The 26,234-nt window shown below is 41.8% G+C and overlaps 1 protein-coding gene across 4 annotated transcripts; it reads right to left on the bottom strand.

The window, feature by feature from the left end:
- Positions 1 to 665: 665 nt before the first annotated feature.
- On the bottom strand, positions 666 to 26,234 carry LOC101833440 (zinc finger protein 883). 4 transcript variants are annotated; one of them, XM_013120441.3, is made up of 5 exons: positions 26,085 to 26,234; positions 24,325 to 24,471; positions 8,388 to 8,514; positions 7,331 to 7,423; positions 666 to 3,710 (listed from the first exon to the last, which is right to left on the bottom strand). In XM_013120441.3, the coding sequence occupies exons 1-5, from the start codon at positions 26,121 to 26,123 to the stop codon at positions 1,936 to 1,938; spliced, it is 2,181 nt and encodes a 726-aa protein (XP_012975895.1). In that variant the 5' UTR covers positions 26,124 to 26,234; the 3' UTR covers positions 666 to 1,935. The 4 variants fall into 4 exon arrangements, with proteins under 4 accessions (XP_012975895.1, XP_012975896.1, XP_040607174.1 ...); XM_013120442.3 differs by lacking the exon at positions 24,325 to 24,471 and having other exon boundaries at positions 26,085 to 26,228; XM_040751240.1 differs by lacking the exon at positions 26,085 to 26,234 and having other exon boundaries at positions 24,329 to 24,458.

Raw genomic sequence — 26,234 nt, 5'->3', positions numbered from 1 at the left:
ATTCAAGAGAGCATACATCCTATCACTGAGGGGGTACACTCATTCTTCCTGTCATACTTGTTGTGTATGTATTATCTATACAGTGATATTGGGTTCCCTCATGGCATATGTGGGATGCTATGTATAATGCCCATTGTTCAGTGGCATGCTTGGCTCTGTCTACTGGGATTCAATGTCAACTATAAGCCTCCAGTATGACAGGACATAGCCCACTGTGTATGAAATAACAGAACATCATTCATGATTCTTCATTAGCACAATTTTCTGTTATTTAAATTAACTCATAATCCATGGTTAACAAGTATATTTGAAAACCAACACCAAGTTGTATGAATTGATATCTTCTTCAACAAATCAAACAAACTTGGTTAGGGAGATGACTGTAAGTAAAGTACTTGAATCCCCAGAACCCATGTAAAGCTGGACACAGTAGCACACATCTGTAATCTCAGTACCACGGTGACATTGGAGGTGGAGACTGGAGAAACTCCAGAAGCTTGCAGGCTGGCTAGTTTGGCATGCATAGACCCCATCTCAAAGTGGAAAACAGAGTCAAACACCTAAGGTTGTCCTCTGACTTCCAGACATACGCCATGACACATACGTGTCCACATTCACCCATAGGAAGCAAACACACTGCACACACACATACAAAGATAAATGAATTAAAACTAAAAATAATTAGGATTTATTTTGCTGAATGCAACCAATGAAAGCATTATCAACTGACTGCAACCAATTTGAGTATTTGACAACACAGGCTACTTGTATTTAATTTGAGAGGATGGGGTAACACTTGACAAACAACCTGACAGTGGACCACATGCCAGCCTTGTCCAACCCTTGACATTCAAATGGACTCTGCAAAGCCTGCAGGTGTGTGACTTTGAGGAACATCATGACCCTGACACATGAGGCTTCTCACATGGACCTTTGATGAGAGGTGGGTGAGGTACAGCCGCACAGTCCCTGTCCTCTTCCCGTGTGTCTGTCTTCATGGTATTCTGATGACAGCCAAACTTCAAATCCCACTAAAAGGTTTTGAGAATACTTTCAGATGGTTCCCAACTGGTGTGTTTACAATGTCCTATAAGGAGAGGATCCAGTGTAGATTGACTGTACTTTATTAAAAACATTTTTATTACAAGCCAGGCATGGTAGGACACACCTTTAATCCCAGTACTTGGGAGGTAGAGGCAGGTGGATTTCTATGAGTTTGAAGCCAGCCTGGTTTACAGAGAGACCTAGTTTTAAAAAGGACCGGGTATATTGTTGTTCAGATAGCCTCATCTCAGCACAAGAGACATGTAAGCATAGGCACTCAGGGAAGCTGGGATTAAAACCAAGTACTCCTGGAGACATCACTGGATTATTTGCACTCACAGGATTCCTTACTTCCTCGGGCTCTTTAAGAGTTTCCCTAGATTAGCATGCTTTCTCACCTGGGTCAGTTTCCTGACAGACAGTGAGGTCTAACTTGTTGAAATTTTTTCCGTGTTGTTTGAACTTAAATGGCACCCCAGCTGTAAGTTCTCAGGCAGTGATTTTTTTTTAATGGTGGAAGACTTTTCTGCATTGTTTACATTGCCAAGATTTATGCCTGAATCATATCATATCTTGTTGGCTTAGAGGGTTCATAGGATTTCTCACTTATATAAAGTCACTGACTTAGAGTGAGGTGTAACTTAAACACAGCATCCCCACAGTTCCTATGGCTTCTCACCTGTATATGATCTCTGACATACAGTGAATGGTAACTCCTGTATAAAACCTTCTCATACTTTTACATTTATAGGGTTTATTACTGGCATGAGTGTTTTGATGTTGGCTGAGGTGACACAGCAGCACATTTCCCTACGTGCATGGGGCTTCTCACCTGTGTAAGTCCTCTGCTGAGCCTGATTAGTTTAAGAAAGTTCTTTATAATTTTCATCCCTACAGTTTCTCACCTAGGTTGGGCTTCTCACCTCTGTGTGTCTTCTGATGGCGCGTGAGGTATGACTTACGCGAGAAAGTTTTCCCACATCTCTTACATTCAAATGGCTTTTCGGGTTTATGAATTACCTGGTGTCGAGTAAGGTATGCCTTAAGATAGAAAGTTTTCCTGCATTCTTTACACTCATAGGGCTTCTCACCAGTATGAGTTGTCTCATGCTGCATCACTTGTGACTTTCGAGAAAAGGCTTTGCCGCAGTCTTTACATTCATAGGGCCTCTCACCTGTGTGGGTTTTTTGATGTTGAGTGAGGTGGGACTTACGGGCAAAAGCATTCCCACACTCTTTACACTTGTGCGGCTTCTCCCCTGTATGGATTTTCTGATGCTGAGTGAGGTGTGAATTGCGGAAGAAGGCTTTCCGGCACTCTGTACACTCATAGGGCTTCTCCCCTGTGTGAGTTCTCTGATGCTGAGTGAGTTGGGACTTCAGATAGAAAGCTTTCTGACATTCTTTACACTCATAGGGCTTTTCAGGTGCATGGATTCCCTGGTGCCGGGTAAGGTGTGACTTGTGACAGAAAGCTTTCCTGCATTCTTTACATTCATGGGGCTTCTCCCCTGTATGAGTTCTCTGATGGCGTGCGAGTTGTGACTTATGGGAGAAAGTTTTCATACAGTTGTTACAGCCATAAGGTTTCTCAAGAGTAGGAGTGTGAGGTTGAGTGAGGCTTGAGATATAGAAGTAAATTTTCATTAATTCTTGGCATTCATTTTGCTGTTCATCTGGATGAGCTCTCTGATACTGAGACACTAGTGAATGGTGGTGGGAAGTCTGACTGCCTTCTCCACATGCACAGGACTTATCATCTGTATAAAGTCTCTGATGCTGCGTGACAGTTGACTTATCATCAATGGCTTTCCTGTCTTCCTCACGTTCACAAGGTTTCTCACAGGTGTGTGATCTCTGATGGTTGACGTGCTGTGACTCACGGTAAAAGGTTTTTCCAGACACTTTACATTCATACATTTTTTTCTCTGTGTGTGTTTTCTGATCAACCGTTTGTAGTTCAGCATCCAGACAGAAGAATTTGACGTTTTCCTTGTGTCCTTGGGGCTCTTTCCCTGAATATGCTTCCTTATGTTTTGTACGGTATGATTTGTTAAGGATGGGTTTCTCATAATCACATTTATAACCTTTCTCTTCCATGTGCATGTTGCTGAATTCATTCTTGCAAGGGTACATTTTATGACATGTATTCCATCCCAAAGCTTGTTGTCTTAACTGAGTCATATATTGGGTAGGAAGTATTACCTCATCCAAGGATTTCTCACAGTTACTGAACTTCCTTGAGGTTTCCTGCACATGAAACTTCTTAGGTGTTAATACTGCTTTCTGACTGTAGGTTTCAACTGGCCTCAAACACTGAAAATGACACTCTGAACACTGATCCTTACTGTTCTGAGTAAAATGGTCAGGGTATGAGAGAATTTCCTTTGTTCCATTCAAATCATGAGTTACTTCTGTTACCTGCCTCTCATCTGGCTCATTAGGCAAAGGTACATCTTGCCATGGATTAACAAGCCCCTGATGGAACATTCTAGAATAGGATTCATTCTTTATGTTCATATTTGAAATAAAGTTTGAGTCCACATCAAATATTTTTTCTACTTCAACCATATTTACTGTAGTTCTTTTGGTGATTTCAAGTTGCCCCAAATACTTCTCTTGAGCTTGCTGTCTTGTTTCAGCCAGCACACTCCATTTATGAACATCTAAAATGGTATTAAAATGACCATTTAGTGAGTTATATATGCTCTTAAGAGCAACATTAAAACCTTGCATTTGATATTCACAGCTATGTGTAGAAATTTGACTATCAATCTGAGAAATTAAATAATGTCACATTTAATAAAAATATATATGGGGTGCATATACATCTTTTATACATCTTGATTATGGCAGTGATGGTTATATGACTATACACTAAACTAGAAGAGTAAAATTTACTATATGTAACCTAAAATAAGAAATTGAGAGCTAGGCATCACACCTTCATACCCCCATAGGTCATCAGGATCCTCTGAAATATTGCTTCTTTGTTCCTCCAGATAGGCCTCGCTCTTTTCCATCCCATAGGACACCTGTCTCCCCCACAGTCTCACTTCCTTGTGCTTCTAGGCAACAGACTTTATGTCTTGTTCCTTCAGAATCCTACTCTCCTGTGATAGTTGCTAGACTACCCTTCCTCCTTGGGATACTGCACCCCTATGCCCTCAGTAGGCCCTCTATTTCGACAAGATTCCAGACTCCTCTAGTATCTCATTTCCCAGTGTTACTAGGTAGAACCACTCTCCTCATCCTATAGGTCTCCTGACTCCACAGATAGCTTTCCTAGGATCTTGTGACCCCAATCCACCAGTTGACTAGAGCTTAAAGTAGGGGCACCAGGATGCTGTGGTAGAGAGGACCAGCAAGAGGTGTGCTCATCACTGGATGACTAGATAGTAAAAGACTAGCAAAAGACTTCCAAGGACAGAACCCACAGCCCTCAATACTAACCCCACAGAGAAAATAAAGTCCCAACCCGCTTGCAAATCAGCCCTTGCCTGAACAGTGCACACAACTCCATTTTCTATGGGTGCTGGGTACTGTTGATCATTGAAGGAAGTCAGGACAGGAACTCAAACAGGCAGGATCCCAGAGGCAGGAGCTGATGCAGAGGCCATGAAGGGGAGCTGCTTACTGGTTTGCCCTTCATAGCTTGCTCACCTGCTTTTTTTTTAACAGAACCCAGGACCAACAGCATGGGGATGCCACCACCCACAGAAGGCTGGGGACCCTCCCTTACTGATCTCTAATTGAGAAAATGTCTTACAGCTGGATCTCATGGAGACATTTCCTCAACTGAGACTCCTTCTCTGATGACGCTAGCTTGTGTCAAGTTGACACAAAACCAGCTAGTACAGGTTCATACCTCACCATAGAGGCTGAGGCCAGCAGACACCCCCTACTCCTTGCATTTACTCTGGCTTAAGCTTCTCAGTGATTCAACACCTGATCCTGCTTGTCAACAAAAGGGTGGCCATTTTCTGTCTACAAACTCTGCAAGTGTGCTCAGTGCTCCCTTATTTGGTGATTGTTTATAACTTTCATGCTCCAAGAACAGCTTAGTCTCATATAATAGGACCACTCTCAAGGTAGCATCTGTTTATGGCACCCAAGGAATGTGGAGAAACGCAAATGACTTCCCCACCACAGTCTGTAGCACAGATGTGATGGGATGTTTAAACAACTCCAGAGTGGAGGGATGTGGGTCTACTGGCACTGGGGCTCCTAGCACTCTCCAGGCTGGGTGTGGTTTTTTTGTCTCCCTTGCTCTGAAGAGATGAGGCTAGACTTCAGTGGCTCCTTTTTTTCCTTGGCATTGTCTTTCTGTTTTCCCGTCTTTCAGCTATACTCACAATATCTTCTTAATCATATGGTTCATTCTCTCTCTGTCCTCAGAATATATTCTCTCTTTTGTTATATGCTGGTCTTCCCAATCCCAAATCAGCAAAACCTCCTAAATGCCATTTTACTCTTGAACCTCTGATTTATGCTTTTCTTGTTTTCTTAAAAATTACACAAGTAACTGCAACAATAACTGTAACCTTCAAACTTCTGGGGCATGGGGGAGCAGGAAGGTTGAGTCAGGGGAAGAATAGAGAGAGCAGGATGAGAGATATCATAATAGAAGGAGTCATTATAGGTTTGAGGAGAAATCTGGCACTAGTGAGATTTCCAGAGATCTACAAGGATGACATCAACTGGCAATCTAAGCAATAGTGGAAAGGCTACCTTAAATTCCCTCCCCCCATAATGAGATTGATGACTATCTTATATGTCACCCTAGAGCCTTTATCCAGCAGCTGATGGAAGCAGAGGCAAACACCCAGAGCTAAACACTGAACTGACCTCCTGGAACTCAGTTGTAGACAAGGAGGAATGATGAGTAAAGGGGTCAAGACCAGGCTGGTGAAACACACAGAAATAGCTGACCTGAACAAGGGGGAGCTAATGGACCCCAGACTGATAGCTGCGAAACCAGCATAGGACTGATCCAGTCCCCCTGATGTGAGTGTCAGTGAGAAGGCCTTGGCAATCTATGGGGCCTCAGGTAGCAGATCAATATTTATCCCTGGCATATGAATGGGCTTTGGAAGCCCATTCCACTTAAAGGGATGCTCTCTCAGCCTGATTCATGGGGGAGGGCCTAGGCCCTGTCTTGAATGATATGACAGACTTCAGATGCCCCCCCCCCCGTGGAGTGGAGATTGGGTGGAGGATAGGGTGGGTTGGTGGGAGGCGGGGGAGGAGGGGAGGGAGAGGCAGCTAGGCTTTGACATGTGAAGCAAGCTTGTTTCTAATTTAAATTAAAAAACTTCCTATAGGCCGCTGTGTTTTACATTTGTACATCTACATTAAACAAGATTGCTGGTTTTGGTTGCTGTGATAAAACATCATGAACAAAAGCAACTTGGGGAGGAAAGGGTTTATTTGTTTTCAACATCTTGCTTATACTCTATCACTGATGCAAGTCAGCACAGGAACTCAAGGCAGGAGCCTGGAGGTAGAACTAATCAACAATTAAGAAAATAGATCACAGGCTTGCTTACAGGCCAATTTGATGGAAACATTTTCTCATTGAAATTCCTCTCTTGCCAGATAACCCTGGCCTATGTTGATGACAAAAAAACCTAACTCACCCAATCATGATCTAGTGTTTAGTTTGTAAGAAAGTAATTCACTGGAGGTTAGTTTACTTGATGCCTTTCCTAAAATAGAACCCTATGCTTTTTCCTATTCTCCTGTTGACAACTTTGTGACTCTTCTTCGTTTCACTTTTCCTTCTCATGATACGTTTGTGTGATGACTATTGCTATCCAAACAATTACAAAGACAACAACTCTTAAGCTAATCACACAGCAAAAACTGTGAAAAACAAAAAACCCCAAAAACCAAACAAACAGCGAAATGTCAACAAATGCAAAATAGAAACTAGTCTGTGGAAAGGAGGAAAGGACAGGTGAGAGGTAGAGGTGGGGACAGAGCTCAGTTGCTAGAGTGTTTTCCTAGGATGCATAAAGAATGCATAAGGAATATAAGGAATGATCCTTAGCACTGAAAAGAAAAAAGAAAAAGAAAAATAGGGAAACAACAACCAAATCAAACCAAAACAGGAAATGGTCTGACATGAAGCCCCTGATTTGGAAAGTATATAAAGTAAGTGTCTGGTTCAAGAGTTCATTGTCTTCCGGTCTGGCTTTGACAAAAGTTGATGTAAACATCTTAATATGACCAATAGTCGAGGAACTCATTTCTTACTGACTCTTGCCCAATAGCATTGACTCACCTGGTTGGTATTGCTCTGTGGCTTCTGCACCACTCCACGGCACCAATCCTTGTTCCAACTTGGAGATCAACTCAGGTTTGTCTAAACAGTTTCCTGTAAATGGGAAATAATAAAAGATTTGTGCCAAGTCAGGTTCATGGACAAAGGACAACAGTCCCATTTCAGGATCTTTGCCACAATGGCTGAATTAGAACTTGTGTTAGAGAGGGATTCACTCACCGGAATATCTTCCTTTGGGGAATTAAATTGTATGACACATAACCCAGTGTAATGATGTCAGAAACTTGGAAGGAACAGAAGAAGTGAAGAAAACAACAACAACAGAGGCACTGGAATTATAACTCACCAATTCAAGAGAAACAGAGAAAGAGAGAGATCACAAAAAAAGAACAGCAGCAAAATTACAGTTAATTAAGTAGCAATGAAAGTAATTTTATGATTGGGTCACCACAACACGAGGAACTACATTAAATGGTTACAGCATTAGGAAGGTTGGGAACCAATGGTCTATAATAGTAATGGAAAGTTAACATTCCCTCTTAAGACAGTCATTAACACCTCACATGAAATTCCAACAATGGCTTCCTCTTGCCCAACTGCATGGTCTGTTAATAAACTAGCTTTGGAGCTCCAGGAAGGGGAACTGACAGATACTTCTGTCAACTCCCTCTTATTTATGGTGGGCAGAATTTCCTCTATGTCTCTCCAGGAAAGCCACAATGAACAAGTAAAATATAGCTGGTAAAAAACAAAAACAAAAGCTAAGAAAGAAATAAGGAAAGAAAGAGAAAACCAAAAGGACAATGCTGCATGTTCTCATTACACTTGAACTCAAAAGAAGTAAGGAACAGAACAGTGGTTACAGCATATGGGAAAGGAATAGGGGAGGGGGTGGTCACTACATCTCGGGGTACAGTGAAAGAGTGGAATAATTTCTAATGCTGTATGGCCCAAGTACTACATGTCAGTTAACTATATAATACCCATTAGTATGAACAGACTTATCAACAAAGAAGAAAGCAATTGCTACTGAGAGTTACAGAGTAATCAGACTCACCCAAGGACACCAGGCTGCTGTAGTTCTCCAGCATCACATCCCTGTAGAGGGTCCTCTGAGCAGCATCCAGCTCCTGCCACTCCTGCCATGTGAAGTCCACAGCCACATCCTCAAATGACACCAACCCCTGTAATGACACACCTCTTGTCAACCCATGTATCTCTCTCTCTGTGTCTGTCTCTGTCTGTCTCTCTCTCTCTGTGTCTCTGTCTCTGTCTCTCTCTCTCTCTCTCTCTCTCTCTCTCTCACACACACACACACACACCCCACATACTACTGTCTTGCTAGTGCTTAATAGAAGGTACAGCTTGATATATATCCTACCTCCAGTTAATTTATGGATTGAAAAAAATTACTGAGTTTCCTAGGAATCACAGTAAAAACAAAATTCAAAGATGAATACATATGGATGAGAATTTTTATTACTTTAAAAATAGAATTAAAGTAATGGAGGTACTGTTAAGAGCACTGGCTACTCTTCCAGAGGACCCAGGTTCAGCTCACAGTCATCAAGAACTCTAGCTCTGGGGGAGTCAACACCCTCTTCTGACCTCTGTGGGCATCAGGCATGTACATGGGGTATATAAATACATGTAGGTAAAATATTAATTGTGCTGGATAGTTTTATGTCAATTTGACACAAACTAGTCATCTGAGAGGAGGGAACTCAATTGAGAAAATTGCTCCATAAGTGAGGTTGTAGAGGTGGATTTCCGTGAGTTTGGGGCCAGCCTGGTCTTCCAGGACAGCCAAGGTTACACAGAGAAACCCTGTCTTGAAAAACCAAAAATGCTGGGTAGTGGGGGCACATTAGTCCCAATACTCAGGAGACAGAGACAGGTGACTCTCTGTGAGTTCGAAACTAGCCTGGTCTACAGAGCCAGTTCCAAGACAGCCAGGGCTACACAAAGAAACCCTGTTTCAAAAACAAAACTAAAAACAAAAACGAAACCAACAACAAACCAACAAACAAACAAAAGTAAGCAAGAAAAAAAAAGTTGGGTTGTAGGGCATTATCTTAATTAGTGGTTGATGGTGCATGGCCCAGACCATTGTGGGTAGTGCCATCCTTGGGCTGGTAGGTCTGGGTTCTGGAAGAAAGCAGACTGAGCAAGCCATAAGAAGAGAGCCAGTAAGCATCTCCCCTCCATGGCTTCTACATCAGCTCCTGCCTCCCAGTTCCAGTCCTGCTTTAGTTCCTGTCCTGACTTCACTCAATGATGGACTATGATGTACAAGTTTAAGCCAAATAAATCCCCCCCCAAGTTGCTTTAGTCATGGTGTTTTGTCATAGCAATAGAACCCCAAACTAAGATACTCATATACATAAACTAAAGTTTTTAAAAAAGGAATAGGGGTTGGGGAGATGGTGTAGTGGGTAAAAAGCATTTTCTATGCAAATGTTCAGACCCAAGCTTGAATCACCAGAGCCTACATAAAAAGCTAAGGCATGGCTGTATATCTGCAACCCCAGCACTTGGTGTGTGTGTGGGGGGGAGATAGAGACTAGTGGATCCTGAGAGCTTGCTGGCCTGAGTGGTGAAATAGTGAGCTTTCAGTTCAGTGAGAGATGGTCTCTCAGGAAAACAAAATGGAGAGTGATGAGAAAGACACCTAATGTCTATCTCTGGCTTCCATATCATATGTGTATGTATGCTTGAACATTTATGTGCATGTACCACCCCACATCTCTCTCTCTCTCTCTCTCTCTCTCTCTCTCTCTCTCTCTCTCTCTCTCTCTCTCTCACACACACACACAGAGTAACAGTCTACATAAATGTAACCATAAAAATTAAATTAAGCCTGAAAAGAAGGAACAAGCCAATGAAAGGCAGCTGTTGGGGCTGGTAGCACAGGACTATGGTACAGTATGTCCAGCAGGCACAATGCTGTGTATCCTTACTCCATTCATAAACAATCTGAATGAACATGTACATAGGTTTCAAGTCTCTCTCCAAGGCAAAAATGAGTGACAGACTTCTGTGTACTAAGAATCTGTGACCCCTCCACCCCACCCCATCAAATGGGTAGGGAAAGCAGATGCACACCTGGACAAGAATTCTTTGGGCAACACGGCACGTCATTGAGAAATGATCCTAACAAATAACGCCAACAGAAGATTTTGAAAATGCATATGGCACCTATCTCTGTAGTCTTCTATGGGTATATCTTAATTCATCTTGCACTGGGAGGGCACAGATCTAGGCAAGTATGAGTCTGCCTAGACAACAGAATTAACTCATGGCTTTGTATGGGCTTATAAGCGGTCCCCTTGGCTTCAACCCATGGGATCAATGCAGAGTAGACCCAGCTTATCCCTGGAAGGGATATATCAGAACAGTCTGCTAATTGCTGAGCTGACAACTAAGCTTTTATATAGCCTGCCCCAGAGAGTTAATTCAGCAAAGGTTAGTAGGCCCCTGGCAGCTTGCCTGGGAACTCTACATACCCTGAGCTCTCTCCCACTGCCCACCACATTGACATCTCCCAGGTCCTTCAGTTCCCAAGGTGGAATTTGCCATGTACTGAGTATCTCAACTTTAACACACGCCAAATCTCCAAGTTTTGGGAGCAAAGGCAACAGGACATGAGCACATTACATTGGATCCTAGAAAAACAAATGTCCTAAGTGGGCATACTTTCATGGTCTCAAATCTCTATCATGAATACAGGGATGGTTGGGGAGGCACAGATCTCCATTTATTCCCAGAAGAATATTTAAGCACACTTTTCCAGTGCCTACTTCACAGCCTGGGCTCTAGTAAACTTCCATCGTGGAGTGTACACATCCCAGAACACATTGCAGAACCCCTACAGCCAGAGCACAGTGGTCAATGTTATGATCAAAACACTGACAGACAAAAAGGCCTTTGAGAGGACACTGGTGCAGCAAGGAGGAAACCCTAGTGTTCTGCTGGAATTTAAAATCAATGTAGTGAGGCTAGAGAGATGGATCATCAGTTAAGAGTGCTGGCTGCTCTTTCAGGACTAGGTCTGGGTTCCCAACACCCACATGGTAGCTCACAATCATCTGCAGGGGATCCAGAATTCTAAGGAAGACTGTCATGTTTGGAGACCAGACATAATCAGGAGAGGTCACTCTAAGGAAAAGGTATCTATGTCCATCTAAGACCCAAAGGGTCTGGCATCTTAAGACTGAGCCATGGAGAGGGAAGCCTCTAAAAGGAATTTTTAGACTTTTCATGACCTCTGCCCTCCTTGTCCATAGATCTATTAGAATACTCCCTCAATCCCATCGAAATCTCCAATTGGCTACATACTTAACTAGCAAAAACAACTTGATCTAGGTAAGCTAAGAGAAAGCACCTTTTTAACTTTCCTACAATACAGTCTGGTTACAATATAAATTAGACAAACTGGAGCAGTGGGTGTTTCATGGCAGCCTTAGTTATATGCTGTAGTAAATTAGACTTAGACTTTATGAGACAAGTCAAATGATCAGAGATATCATACATACAGGCCTTCATGGTATCTTACTGAGAACACTTGGTTTAGAAAGGAGCCTGTAGGGGTAAGCCCCACAAAGCTATCTGCCCTAAGGGCGGGGATAAGGAAATTTAGGACAGATGGAGATAAAAGGAAGTGAAAGAGAAACAAATCCCTCTTCTCTCTTCCTCTGGAAGCCTGCCACGCTTCTGACTCCCCAGCCTTTTGTGTGTAAGTTCTTATTCTGGTAAATAAATATATCATATTCCATATTGCATTGACTTTCCACATCAGGAGCCAAAGAAGCCCAGAAGGAAGGGACTCCAATATAGATCCTGACATTGTGAATATCCCACTCCTAAGAGGTCCATGTGTGTCAGGGAAGTTATAGCCTCCTCCCCTTACCCTCTCTTCTCTTAGGCTCTACCAATACAAAGGCAAAGAGTATCATCAGACAGCATCTGAGAACCATAACAGATTTCTCTGCTTTGCCATAACCTGTCTACAGGATGTTTCTACCATGTATTTTAAAGTGTCTGTTCGTAAAGTAAAAGCTATATAAAACTGTTACTACATAGGGACACGGGGCTTGGGGTAGTCTAAATATGTGTTCACAGGACATGGCCATGCATATCTCACTTTAAAGTAAACCATCTCATCTTCCCTTTGAGGTAAGGGCTGTATCTTTGCATCTATGGTCTTGGTACCTAAACATGGAGCCCATGGACAATCCACTTTCGCCAAGGGAAATCACATGGATTTCCTTCAAAGGGCTGTTCCTGCTCCGAAACCACAGGTTACCTACTATTCTCACCTATGAAAAGCTATCTGAATGGGTTCCAGTAGACACCAGAAGAAATTTCATGCATCAGGAAAATAAAGCTAAAAGTCTAACCCAGGACATCTCACAGGGCCCCTTTCAACCTCTAACTGGTGCTGTACTAACAAAAGCTTTATGTACCTGGGGAAAGGTATTTGGTGACTTTACTCTCATATTCACCACCAAAGCCAACTTTGTCTTGCAAATTAGGGAACATTCTTTTTGGTGACCAGCTCTTACCTATGCCCCTCCAGACAAGTAGAGAGGAACCTGTACCATTTCTTTACTTGGCCCCTAAGAAAACACAGTTCCTAACAATGAATATTTACTGTTCCTTTTGCAACAAATGTCTGAGCTAAAGGAGTTACATCACTCACTCCCATTCCTGTAGGGATGGGAATCACTGACAAGTAACAGTGTGGGTGGGCGTGGCTCCTCTTTCTCATTACAAGTATATATCTAGAGACCTTGCTGAAGGCTTATGTCTTAGTTCCTTTCCTGTTGCTATGATAAAATATACTGCAAAAGCAACCTAATGGAGAAAGGGTTTGCTCAGCTTCAATTCCCAGTTACAATCCATCATGGCAGGGATGTCGTGGCAGCAGGAGCCTAAAGAAGCTGGTCACATCACAGGCACAGCAATGAATTAATGCACATTGCTCAGCTCCCTTTTCCCATTGCGCACAGTTCAGGGCTCCTAGTTTAAGGAATGTTCCAGTTCACAATTAAGGTGTGTTTTTCTGAATCAGTTAATGCAATCAAGGTAATCTATCACATGCATGGCCAGAGGCTTGTCTTCCTTGTAATTTTTGAGTCTGACAAGTTGGTAATACTAACCATCACAGCTTATAAGACACTGTACAGGGTACTATTACCCTCCCAAACTAGAAAGATTCACTAGTGCCAGTGCCCTCCAAAACTGAAGATCAGACCACTTAACTTCCTTGAATAATTTTTTATGCTGACTAACTGGACTAGTTAGAGATGTTGCACAAAAATAGGCAAACCAGGCCTCAAACACCTGAATCATGGGGATTTGTTTGATCAATCTTTCACCATATTCATTATTTGTACAGAAGACCCACCAAGTTCTGTTGTAACCACTGTCATCCTGTGACATATAGCTACCTGAATCATGGCTACGTGGTCTAGAGATTGGCCTTGCCTATTTTAGTTGCTTTCCTTAGCAAGGACCTTGCTGATGCTGCTTCTGGCCTTGCTATTTGGGTGTTATCTATTAAACCTTTAGACAAAACTGATTTCATTCCACTGAAAAATTATTAAACACTAACTTTACTTCAACTTAAGTCTTACGACTAACCATGAAACAAGACTCAAAGTCTTGCTGGGGCCACTGTTTTGTGATGTCCAATACATAAGGACTGTTTCCCCTAGCCAGATGGAGGTCACCAGAGATGAGTGCTCTTGCTCTCCAGCTTCCCATAAAATTTCGGGGGGTGACATCTTTGAGCAGAAGTCAGGCAGTGAGATAGGGCCAGGCACACAAGACTGTGAGCCATAAAAAAGGCTGAGCAACTAAGAAACGCCGTTGTGTGGACTGCCCCATAACAAGAATGTACAAATCTCCCCTAGCTAAAAGGAAATTAGCCACCTGTGATAGTAAAAATGGGTCAATCCCTTCCCAAACTCCCTTCTATGAATTGATTCTTCTAATAATAACAAATCAATTATTTTAGACACAAATAACCTGGACATTACATCACTGGACACCCACTCCCTCTAGCCACAGGTCCAGTCCATACCTGGAGAGGCTGGAGGACACTGCACCCCAAACAGAGGACTCGGGCCTATATAGTGTGGAGTAGAAGGCAGACAGCCCTGAGTAACACTATCAGTTCTACTGTCCTTTTTTTAATAGTTCTCTCTCCTAACTCGGGACACCAACCATATACTTACCATCCCCAGCTTTCAGGGCATCCCTTGTCGTCTCCTGTAGTTTCCTACCTATATGCCACATGATGACAGTGGTTGCAATAGAACTTTGTGGGTCTCTGTACAGAGATGGAATATGGTAAAAGACTGATCAAACAAATCCCCAGCAAGACTATCAAACCTCACTCTCTACTCTCTGAGCCAGATTGGACATTTATCACCACCAGGGCCTCTTGTCACACTCTCTCAGACCCTGACTGACAGAGGAGGGCACAAACCCATGGGTGAATGAAACCAGGATGACAAGTTGTTATCTGCAGGTATTTTAAGATAGGGCTCTCTGTGGGAGAATCTTGCCTACCACTGGACATTTGCATTTAAATTTGCATATAAGGTCATATCAGCTCATAAATTATACATGTATATCTCATGCAAATAAAATAAAATTTAAGGCAGAAGTATAATTTTATAGATTTCTGAATTTTTAAAAAATGTGTTTCTCCCCCAGGCACTTAGGAGATAGATGAAGGTGGATGTATGAATTGAGGCCCACCTGGTCTGCATGGTAATGTTCCAGGCCTGCCAGGACTACACAGTGAGACCCTGCCTCAAAACAACAAACACTTAAAAAAAATAAATGTATGTGTATGGGTGTTTGTCTGTATTTATGTGTGCCACATGCAAACCTGTTGCCCAGAGTCCAGAATATGGTATTGCAGTCCCTGTTGCTGGAGTTACAGATGGTCCTGAGCCACAATGACAGGACTAAACCCAGGTCCATTTCAAGAGCAGCAAGCACTCTTAAACTCTGAGTCATTCTCCAGCCCACATTGTAAACATCTTAAAGGTAGGCTGTCAGAACATGGTCCAGGATGTAATTGTGTGAAGAGAATTCTGAAGGCTTGTGGTAACACTCCAAGAAAACAGGACAATAGTCTTGTGACTTAAGTTTATTCCAAACATGGGATTGTTCTGGAAATGTGTTTTCGTGAGCTCCCAGGTGTAGCAGATAGGAGTAGGTTTGCTTCAAAGTATCCATGGTCTCTTGCTATTGTTATTCAGAAATGTTTACAGCCTGAACTCCTGTGATCTCTACTCATATCGATTTTCTTAACCCTCAAAGTATAAACTGTCTGCTGTTCTATATAAAGCTGGCTCATGCATGAGACCATTCTGTTTCATTCATTGGCTCCATTCTCCCAGGCCTCACTACTTCTGGAGTGATGACAGTGGGGCATAGAGATGGTTCAGTGAATAACGGCACCTGTCACTAAGCCTCGCTACCACAGTTCAATCCCCAGAACCCTCAAGATGAAAGGTGAGAATTGACTCCTGAAAGTTGTCTGACTTCCACATGTGTACTGTTGGATGTTTGTATGTGCTTATGCACAGCCACTGTGGTGGTTTGAATAAGAATGGTCTCCATAGGCTTATGCTAGAATTCCTCATCATCAGGGAGTGGCACTACTTAGAAGGTGTGGCTTTGTTGGAGGAAGCACGTCACTGGGGTGGGCACTGAAGTTTCAAAAAGCCCAAGCCAGGCCCAGTGGCTCACTCTTCCTACTGCCTGTGGGTCTGGTAGAACTCTCAGCTATTCTCTGGCACCACGTCTGCCAGGCTTCCCAATGATCATAATGTACTGAACCTCTGAACTCTAAGCAAGCCCCAATTAAATGTTTTCTTTTATGAGTCACCTTGGTCATGGTGTCTCTTCACAGCAACAAAACAGTGACTAATACAACCACTAAGTAAACAAATCAAAATTAAAATTATTTTAATTAAAATGTTAACATAAATTTATTGTGCACGGTCATAATTTACACAAAGACATCTAAATGCAAGCATATCATGTAATTTGATCATATGCACCCTGCCACCCCATTTCTCCCTCCTCCACTCTTCTGCCTTGTTCCTATAGTCTTGTTGCTACTTTCTGTCATGTGTACATACACGATTCTAAATATCTACATAGAATTTAGGACCCAGAGTAAGAAAGTGTAGTATTTGTCTTAGTCTAACGTATTTCACTTATGATATCCAGTTACACTCATTTCCCTGAAGAAAAAAAAAGACTTAATTTTGTTCTTTGTATTGAGTAAACGTACTTTCTTTTTCATCCAGGTACCTGTTTGAAATCTAGGTTAATTCTCTAAGTTGTCTAGTTTGAATTACATTGCAACAAACCGACACATATAGAATATATCCAGTGGTGGTATAGCTGGGTCACAAGACTACTTGAAGTATTTTTGAAGACTCCACACTGACTTCCACTGCTGGACTAATTTGCATTCCCATTAGTAGTGTACAAGATCTCCACCTTGCACTTTCATCTTCACCAGCATTTATCTCTTGTCTTAATGTAGGCTAACTGGGGTGAGATGGAATCTCACAGCACTTCTCCAACGGCTTAAGGATGTTCAATATTTTCATATATTTACTGACCATTTGTATTTCTTCTCTTAAGAATTGTCATATATATATATATGTATATATATATATATATAATTAATGCCAGTTCCTGTACCAGGGAATAGTTTTCTCTTCTTTTATTTTATTTATTTATTGTGTATAGTCTTCTGCCTGCATGTCAGTAGAGGGCACCAGATCTCAGTCAAGGTGGTTGTGAACCACCATGTGGTTGCTGGGAATTGAACTCAGGATCTCTGGAACAACTGTCAGTGCTCTTAACCGCTGAGCCATCTCTCCAGCCCCCTTTTTTTCTTTTTGAGACAGAGTCTGTCTACATAACCCTGGTTATCCTAGAACTCACTATGTAGACCAGGTTGGCCTCAAACTCACAGGGATCATTCTGCTTCTGCCTCCCAAGTTCTGGGATTAAAGACCGGTGCCACTGCGGACTATTTCATTTGCCCATTTATTGATTGTTTAGCATTTGTGTATCTGGCTGTTCTTTTTGTTGTAGTTGCTGTTTGCTGAGTCTCATGTATGTATGTTGCTTTGTACTTACTATGTAGTAGAGGAGGAGGGCTTTGAACTACTTTTTTTTTTCTTTGTGTGTGTTTAGGGCAGGGATGCACACATTTGCCATGGTCCATGTGTGGCGATCAGAGAACAGTTTTGTGGACTTGATTCTTCCGCCTTTATGTGGATTCTGGGGGTTAAACCCAGGTCACCAGTCTTTTGGGCAAGTGCCTTTAGCTGCTGGGCCACCTCACTGGTTCTGTGTTCTTTATATGTTCTGGACATGACTCCTGCCAGATGTATAGCTAAAAAAGGTTCATTTCATTGTAGGTTGTATCTTACTTCTACAACTGTTTCTTTTGTGCAGTTTCTAATCTCATTCTTTTGCCAATTCTTAAGTTTTGATTTTCTGAGCAGCCAGAGTCATTTTCAGAATGTCTGTGCTTATATCTTCTGGTGTTTTTTTATTTCAGGTCTTACATTAAGGTAATTGATTCAGTCTTAATGACAGGGGACAGGGTGATATTATTGGCCTAGTTTCATTCTTCTATATACAAGTGGGTAGTTTTCGCTGTACCATTGTTAAAGAGGGCTATATTTTCATATATATATTCTTTATCAAGGATTAAATATTAGGTGCCTGTAGCCATGTGGCTTTATTCTGGGTCTTCTACTGTAGTCTACTGACCTACATGTCTGCTTGAAGTTAGCTCCTTGCTGCACATTTTTCACATCTCTCTCTGTTCCACTTGTTGACCTTTCTCCCTGTATATCTGGGTAACAGCTCTGAGCAGTAACCATGGCACAGACTGAATATTATACTGTGTTGAAACTTACCCCACAAAACAAATTAATCCACTATTTAAAACTTTTAAATTACATTTATTTATGCAGCTATAAGCAAGGGGGAAGGGTGCAAATGTACCATGTACACATGTGGATGTAAGAAGACAATGGTGGGAGTTGATTCCTTCTTCTACCATGTGGGTCCCAGGGATCAAATTCAGGCCATCAATCTTTGTAGCAAGTATCTTTACCTGCTGAGCCATCTTACTAGCCTGGTCCATTACTTTGAATTAAGATTCATGTAAGTTCTCATCACATGGACAGAATGAAGCTAGATACTGAGAATGTAACATGAATGCCCCCCAGCCCAGTTCCTGGCAGAATCCTTGATCCCTGAAACCAGGTCTCCACAGTCCACATTTCTCTCAGAACCTAAATGCTCCATAAGCTCTGCTAATAGGATTCTAGGACTTCCCTAATCTGCAAGACTTCTTCAATATTTCTATCACAACTAGTTCAAAGGACATAATAGCCACATACTCAGATTTCTGGAAACTGTAGTCCTCCTGTTACCAATTCTGTATTGGCTACTTTTTTCATTACTCTGCTAAAGTATCTGGCAAATCATCTTAAGGAAGTTTATTTCGCCTCACAGACCATATGGCAGGGAAAGCATGGTAGCAGGAATATGAGGCACTGGTCACATTATATCCACAGAAGTCCAGCAAAATAGATGCTGGTGTATTCACTCCCCCCCCTTTTTTTTTGGTTTTACGAGACGGGGTTTCTCTGTATTGTTTTGGAGGCTGTCGGTCCAACCCGGCCTCGAACTCACAGAGATCCGCCTGCCTCTTCCTCCTGAGTGCTGGGATTAAAGGCATGCGCCACCACCACCAGGCTCACTTTCCCCCTTTTTATTCCATCTGGGACCCCAGCCTATACAATAGTGCCACTCACCTCCAGTGTGGATCTTCTAATCTCACTTAAGTCTCTCTGTTAAAGACTCTCATAGACATATACAGAAGCTTGTCTTCTACATCCCATCAAGCTAGCAAGCAAGATTAACCATTATGATCACAAACAGATCTGCAATAGTGTAACAGAATCTACAGTTGGAAATCATTTTTTTAGCTTGAATTTAACTAATGTGGATGAGGTTGTGACATCTGTTTTTGCATAATCCATTCCTTGTTACTCCGTGTTAAAATTCACCAGTGGTCTAGTTTGCATGACACACAAACTGAAGAAGAGAAGAGAGGAGTTAGGTTTTGTAGCCAGCTATTGTATATAGACTGATCGATGCAATAAGGGCTACAATGACATGCCTGAAACATATTTTTATGATTCTTTACTCTGCCAATCAAGAGTATTTTCATGTGTTACACAGCATTTTATCAATAACAACCCACACAATAGTATGGTAGCTCTTATATGATAATGTTAACATAAAAATTTTCCATCATTCAGTGGTGTCATAACAATTATGCAATAGTACCAAGAGTAGATTTTCTTCACATGCTCGAATCCTCATGTTCAGAAGGAGCTGTGGGAAGACACTGGGGTCAAGTTTGGTATTAGGATCAGGTTCTGTTTACATGGAAATGTGGCTGGAAGGAGCTACTTACAGCCCACAAAAAGAACGGGAATCTGCTTGTAGACTAACCTTCTTCCCTTCATTCTAAAGGAATGGGAATAATTGAGCTGTCTAATCAGGTGCTCTGCTGAAAGAAAAGGGGTGGGGGTAAAAAGGGCTATTGGGTTAAAGTTCATGAATATGTGTAAATTGTGTTACAGTTTGTCATAGACACATGCTATGGGCCTTACAAACTTTAACAGCTGTGCAATATCATCTGTCCCACCATAACCTATATGGCAGTCATGGGGAGGACACCAGGACAATTGAAAGCAGGACATGGTGAATTTGGGTCAGGAAGTCCAGAGGTGTAGATGTATAAGCTATTGAAACCTGCATAACTAGCACTTACCACCCTAGGCCACTTTTCTAGAGCCCAATTTCACAGCTGTCCACTCATCCACTTGCTCCTGCCTATTTGTGGTGCAGGTCTAGAATCTAGGCTCTTGTCTAAATGGTGTCTTGGGACTTGGGGCCCTCTTCAGACATGTCTATGTCCATATGCCCACAACTTCCCAAACTCTGGAGAGACAAAGGGAACAGGGACAATTAGGTAATGTGTGGGCTTGGTACACATCAATGTCCACAAAATAGTTCTCACCTCAAAAGGAATAAAACGTACTTCATTCCAAGTCAAAAAATTAGTGGCTATGGCCTAGCAACATGGATTTAGGTGGAAGTGGTTACATGAACCTCTATAGTCACAAAACAAGTCATAAATCAAGGCATCACTAAATATAGAGGTACAGCTATTAGGTAAATGACTAGTAGCTATTAAAGCAACTTAAAGAAGAGTTTATTTTGGCTTATGGTTTAAGAGGAGTAAGACTCTGTCATGACAGGGAAGGTGTGGCATGGGGCCAGGCTATAAGTCCTCAAAACCTGCCCAGTGATGTACTTCCTCTGGCAAGCTATAGCTTCTAGAGATTCCATAACATCCACAAATAGCATCTCCAACCACAGACCAAGTGTTCAAAGACATGAGCTTATAGGGACATTTCTTATGTAAATCAACACGACAGATTGAAGCAAAGTGGTCAAATTTCTAGTATAGGCTACAGATGCTATCTGAAGTTATTTTTGGGGTGGTGGGAGCCGGTGGTCTGCTAAATTAACACATTCCAAACATTTTACCTGTTACAAAAGGTATTCATTTTTGACATGAGAGGTAGCAATTACATGTCCCTTGTGATATTTCACTGAGCTATATATTTTTGATGTTTGTCACAATTTTCTTTTGTTCAAGGAAATGTTTGTTACATAAAATAGGATGGGGGGAAAACATAAAGGAGGGACTGCATAAGGACACTATGAAACACAATGGAATCATGGGTATGTTAATTCTGCTGGCTGTGGTACTGGTGTTATGGATGTAAGCATGGTAGTAAACAAAAATATATGCAAATCATGTCAATTATAAATCAATAAACTTAGAGATAATGTATCATATCCTAATGTTAAAATAATATTCATCAGACAAAAGCAATATTAGGCAAAACAACGAAGAGACTAAAAATTCATTGCCTAATCTCTGTTCTCAATAATTGAGAAAATAAATATTTTGTTTAAAAAAAAAAAAGAGATGGAGCTGACAAGATGCTTAGCCAGTAGAGATAAAGGGCTTGACACAAAGGCTGATGACCTCAGTTTGATCCCCAAGACCCACACAACGGAAAGAGAGAAACGGCTCCTTAACACTGTCTTTTGGTCTCCATATAGTCTCTCTCTCTCTCTCTCTCTCTCTCTCTCTCTCTCTCTCTCTCTCTCTCTCTCTCTTCCCGACACACAAAATAAGTAAATGCAATTTTCAAAAAAGTTTGGGGGGGAGAGTAAACCAAACATTCCAAAATAAAGAAAAAAATGAAGAGGTATTGAAAAGGAACATTTCACAGAGAATATCAGCAATTCCAGGTAACTTCAATAAGGAAAAATTACATGCTAATTTGTATTATATATTTGAACTCATACCTCACATTATAGTGGAGACACCATATAAGATGTGTTCTTAGTGATTCTGACATTCTGCAAGCATTACCAAGCAAATTTATACAAACCTCAGTTACATGTTATAGCCACTATCATAAATGAATCTTATGACATGACATCTTGGTGTGTCACATGTCTATATATTATCAAGCTGTATAGCACGGACTTGGCAATCAGATGAGTAAATAGAACTGTGGATATGAAGACAGAACCCTTAAAAAAATCATTGCCTTTCAGATTTGTAGATGATAGAGACTGGACTGTACAACAAAAATAAAACACTCCCTTTCCAATGAAAACTACAGGAACATTGGAATAGTAGTATGGCTACAAATGTTTGCATACCCTTTCGTCATATTATTAAGAAATAATCTATAATATAAATCATTTATAAATTATAAATCTAAAAGCACACATTCTAAAGGTATTATGGGAAATGGAATGGGAACACAAAAGTGTCATGGGAAAGCTCTTTAAATGTACACAAAGCTCTATTTTTAAAAATTGTAATTTAAACTACACTGAAATAATTGTATCCATAAAATAAAACAAAGGGTTAAAAAATGAAGTGGCACAGTGGGAGAAACCAACTGCCTCACACACATCTAATCTCTTTTAATAAGGATGGAAAAGACAGAGACCTAGACAGAAAAGTAGGCAAGGGATTTGAAAAGCTGCTTTTTATAGTAAGTATGCACATGCTCAATAACCATAAAAATACAGAACACATTTAGAAATGAGAATAAACCATAAAGCACAACAGACAAACAGTATTGATGAACACAAGGAACAACTGAAGACAAACTCAAGATGAAGTGTAAGTTGCTATTCCTTTGGAGAAAGTGGCTGTGAAGAGGCAAAATGTTTTCTGTCATAAATGTGTGTCGTGATAACACAGGAGGCACAGAAATAATAACACAAAGAGTTGAGATCCTGGGAGGTGGAGACAAGAGGAGATACATTCAGGAAGTGATAAATAATTATGTGGCAAGGTGACAATCACACTCAAGGTCTTTTATGAGTAGTTAACAGTGAAGCACAGGCTAAGTTTTGCATAGATATTATATGCCTGTGATATTTTGCTTGGTCATAAAATTTGTAAAGGAAATAGGCAGAACTTATGAGAAAATAAAAATTCAGAGAGGCGCATATAAATGACCAAGTTAGACACACACACACACACACACACACACACACACACACACACACATACACACACACAATTTGTGTTGAAAAATTTATAAACATAACTTTATTCTCCTAAATTAATAATATTATTCCATCAGAATTTCAACATGCTTAATTCTTTTTTTTTTTCTTCGAGATAGGGTTTGTCTGTGTAGCTATGGAGTCTGTAAAGGAACTTGCTCTGAAGACCAGGCTAGTCACAAACTCACAGAGACCCATCCCCCCTACCTCTGCCTCCCAAGTGCTAGGATTAAAGGTATGTGCCACTACCATTGACTTCAACATGCTTAATTTTTAATAGAAGGAAAAGAACCACAAAAACCTGGAATTTTTCTGGAAGGTTCACTATATGCATGTATAAATATATAATATGTTTGTGTACATGTGTGTATCTACATAATATGTGAAATTAACCAAGAATAAGAGCAATAATATTGGCCATTATTACGTGATACTAGCATACAGTATGTAATTCTAATACTGTACTAACAAACTCCAAGGCATCCCAATGTAAGATCCAGTGATGGATGTATATGGATGTGAGATTTGTATTAAGAGCAACAGAAAGGCATTCTTTAAAAAACAAAACACTACTAGTAGGGGAAAAAAACACAAAAGAATAAATGCTCTAGCATCCAGAATGGGTTTCCAGCACTTCCTAAGCTCCTCACTCTCACCCCAGCTCACCCCACCTACAAGGCCCATCTCAAGGAATGAGTTTTAACACACACCAAGTGTCTTGGTTTTAATGTATTCCATTTCAAGGAATCAATTCTAAGCCTCAGAACTCTCAGAGAAGAGGTGACTGGCCTGTGCCAATGGCCATGAATCATAGGAAAACCCAACTTTTTAAGATGGGCACATAAACACTTTGTTGGCCCTCAAGGGTCATCATTAATGAAGAGTTAAAAGTCACAGACCCCTATTACCCTAGAAGAGTTTCTGAACATTCTTCCAGGGGTGACTTTAACTGGCTACGCCAAACAGCAAACCTCCTGCAGCTTCAGTAGAGAATAAATAGTATCAAAACCATGCCAGACAACAAGTGCTCAAAAAGACACGGGCATGGCAAAAGAGGAATCCTAGCACACTGCTAATAAGAATATAAGCTATGCATAGCGGTTTGTGTTCCTTTTCAAAAAACTAAGCAGAACTACCATGTAATTCAAACATTATAATAATGGTTACATATTCAAATACCAATCAGTTTGTCAAAGAAATGGCACCATTCCCATGTTTGCTGCAGCATTAGTCACACTCACAGACCAGACATGGAAACAACTGAAGTTCCTTTTAGATGACAGTGTACCAGGACTTTCCTTCCAGCAGCAGGGCATCCAGGTGTTTCCCTGGGAGGCTGCACCCCAACACCTCAGAAAGCCTCCTACAGGAGGAGAGGACCCAGTACCCTAGAATAAGAGCAGTAAGATTGGCTATCATTACATAATGCTAACATGCCTTTTATAACTCGAATACTGTGATAACAAGGTCCCAATGCTATAAATATCATGGATATACATGGTTGAAAGGACTGTATTGTTAAGACATTTCAACATAACCATATGAAAAATAGCATTACTAATGAATAGAAAACACAGACACACAACCAGCAGCAAATAAAACAGTGGATCCCTTGGCAGCCTGATGGGACCTTGGCAGTTCCTATGCCCTCTCTCACAGCTCACTCCACATTTCAGTTCTACTCAGTGTTACTAACTAACCCAAGAGATCAGAGACTGGAGCCTTGACAACTCTAAGAACTTGGTGTCAGGCAGTTCTGAAACCTACCACCTGGAAGAGACACGAGGGCGGACTGAGGACTCTCACGGTTCCCAAATGGGAAGGAACACGAAGGCATTCTCATCATACGTCCTAGGCTAGAAGGGTTTAAAAAAAAATAGGACAAAAAAAAAAAAAAACAAACAAACAAACCAGTCTTTCTGTAACAAGGACTCAAGTGATTCTCCTGAAATGTTCACAGACAAACATCCTTGGGACTAGAGAGACAGCTCAGCAGTTAAGAGCAGTTGCTGTTCTTCCAGAGGACCTGGGCCTTAGTTCCCAACATCCTTATCAGGCAGCTCACAACCTGCTGTAACTCCAGTTCAGGGGATCACACACTCTCTCTGGCACTGCCCCAACTTGATGCACACACACACACACACACACACACACACAGTTAAAAATCCATTTCTCGGCCGGGCGTTGGTGGCGCACGCCTTTAATCCCAGCACTCGGGAGGCAGAGGCAGGCGGATCTCTGTGAGTTCGAGGCCAGCCTGGACTACCAAGTGAGTTCCAGGTCAGCCTCCAAAGCCACAAGGAAACCCTGTCTCGAAAAACCAAAAAAAAAAAAAAAAAAAAAAAAAAAAAAAAAATCCATTTCTCTGGTACCTGGAAGAAAACAGAACATTTTCTTTTTGGAAAAAAAATGTGTTTGTGTTTGAGATATACCATAAGGAAAATATGCCATGAGGAACAAGTGGAAGGCTTTCGGTGTAGCCTTTCTGGGGAGCACCTGTGGGAAGCTCAGGGGAGCACAAATGGTGGAAGGGGAAGTTACTGTGTTTGGGATTGTGGGCGGGGATGTGGAATTTTAAGAACCATATAATCAGACTTCCGAGCAGCTGGCCTAGGTTCTGGATTTGAGATCCTGCTTCTCATTGGTCTGTAAAGACCAGGACCTAGGTGGGTCGTGGAGAGGATGGAGGGACTGGGGGATTCTAGGGAACACACATAGCTCCTTTCCTGAATGAATGGCACATGGAGAAACTTTCCCTGATGATCCACCAAGTCCTCGTCACACATGATCCGGAGCAAACAGGCAGTCAGCGCAGAGCTGCCCTCCCTGAGAGGACTCCAGAACGGGCTGCAGACGCTGTCTGAGGAGGGACAGGACGCCCGGGCTCGGGCAGCCCCACAACCCAGGGAACCCAGCGGGGCGGCCCTCACTGCAGATCCCGCTCCGCCACAGCGCTTCCCGCTCGCGCACCGCCACCTCCGGGCGCCACACGCACACTCACCATGTCTACTTCTCGGGGACGCCGGCGCCCTCCTACCATTGCCCTGCACCCTCTGCGTCACCGCGCCACCAGAGCTGCGCAGGAGCTTCCCGGGCAGCAAGCACAGTCCAAAATGGAAGATCCCAGACAAAGGCCCGGCGACAGACAGGG

The sequence above is a fragment of the Mesocricetus auratus genome, unplaced genomic scaffold (genome assembly GCF_017639785.1).
Source record: "Mesocricetus auratus isolate SY011 unplaced genomic scaffold, BCM_Maur_2.0 Super-Scaffold_100008, whole genome shotgun sequence".
In the NCBI taxonomy this organism is placed as follows: Eukaryota; Metazoa; Chordata; class Mammalia; order Rodentia; family Cricetidae; genus Mesocricetus; species Mesocricetus auratus.
Note: the sequence above shows the minus strand (reverse complement) of the source record. Positions and strands in the feature narration are given on the sequence as shown.

Excerpts from the sequence above, each read along its gene's own strand:
- LOC101833440 (XM_013120441.3), bottom strand. The coding sequence starts at position 26,123 with ATGGTAGGAGGGCGCCGGCGTCCCCGAGAAGTAGACATG. Across the intron at positions 8,515-24,324 it reads GTTGTTTCCATGTCTGGTCT|GGGTTGGTGTCATTTGAGGA; the intron begins GTGAGTGTGACT and ends GTGTCATTACAG. Across the intron at positions 7,424-8,387 it reads CAGCAGCCTGGTGTCCTTGG|GAAACTGTTTAGACAAACCT; the intron begins GTGAGTCTGATT and ends TCCCATTTACAG.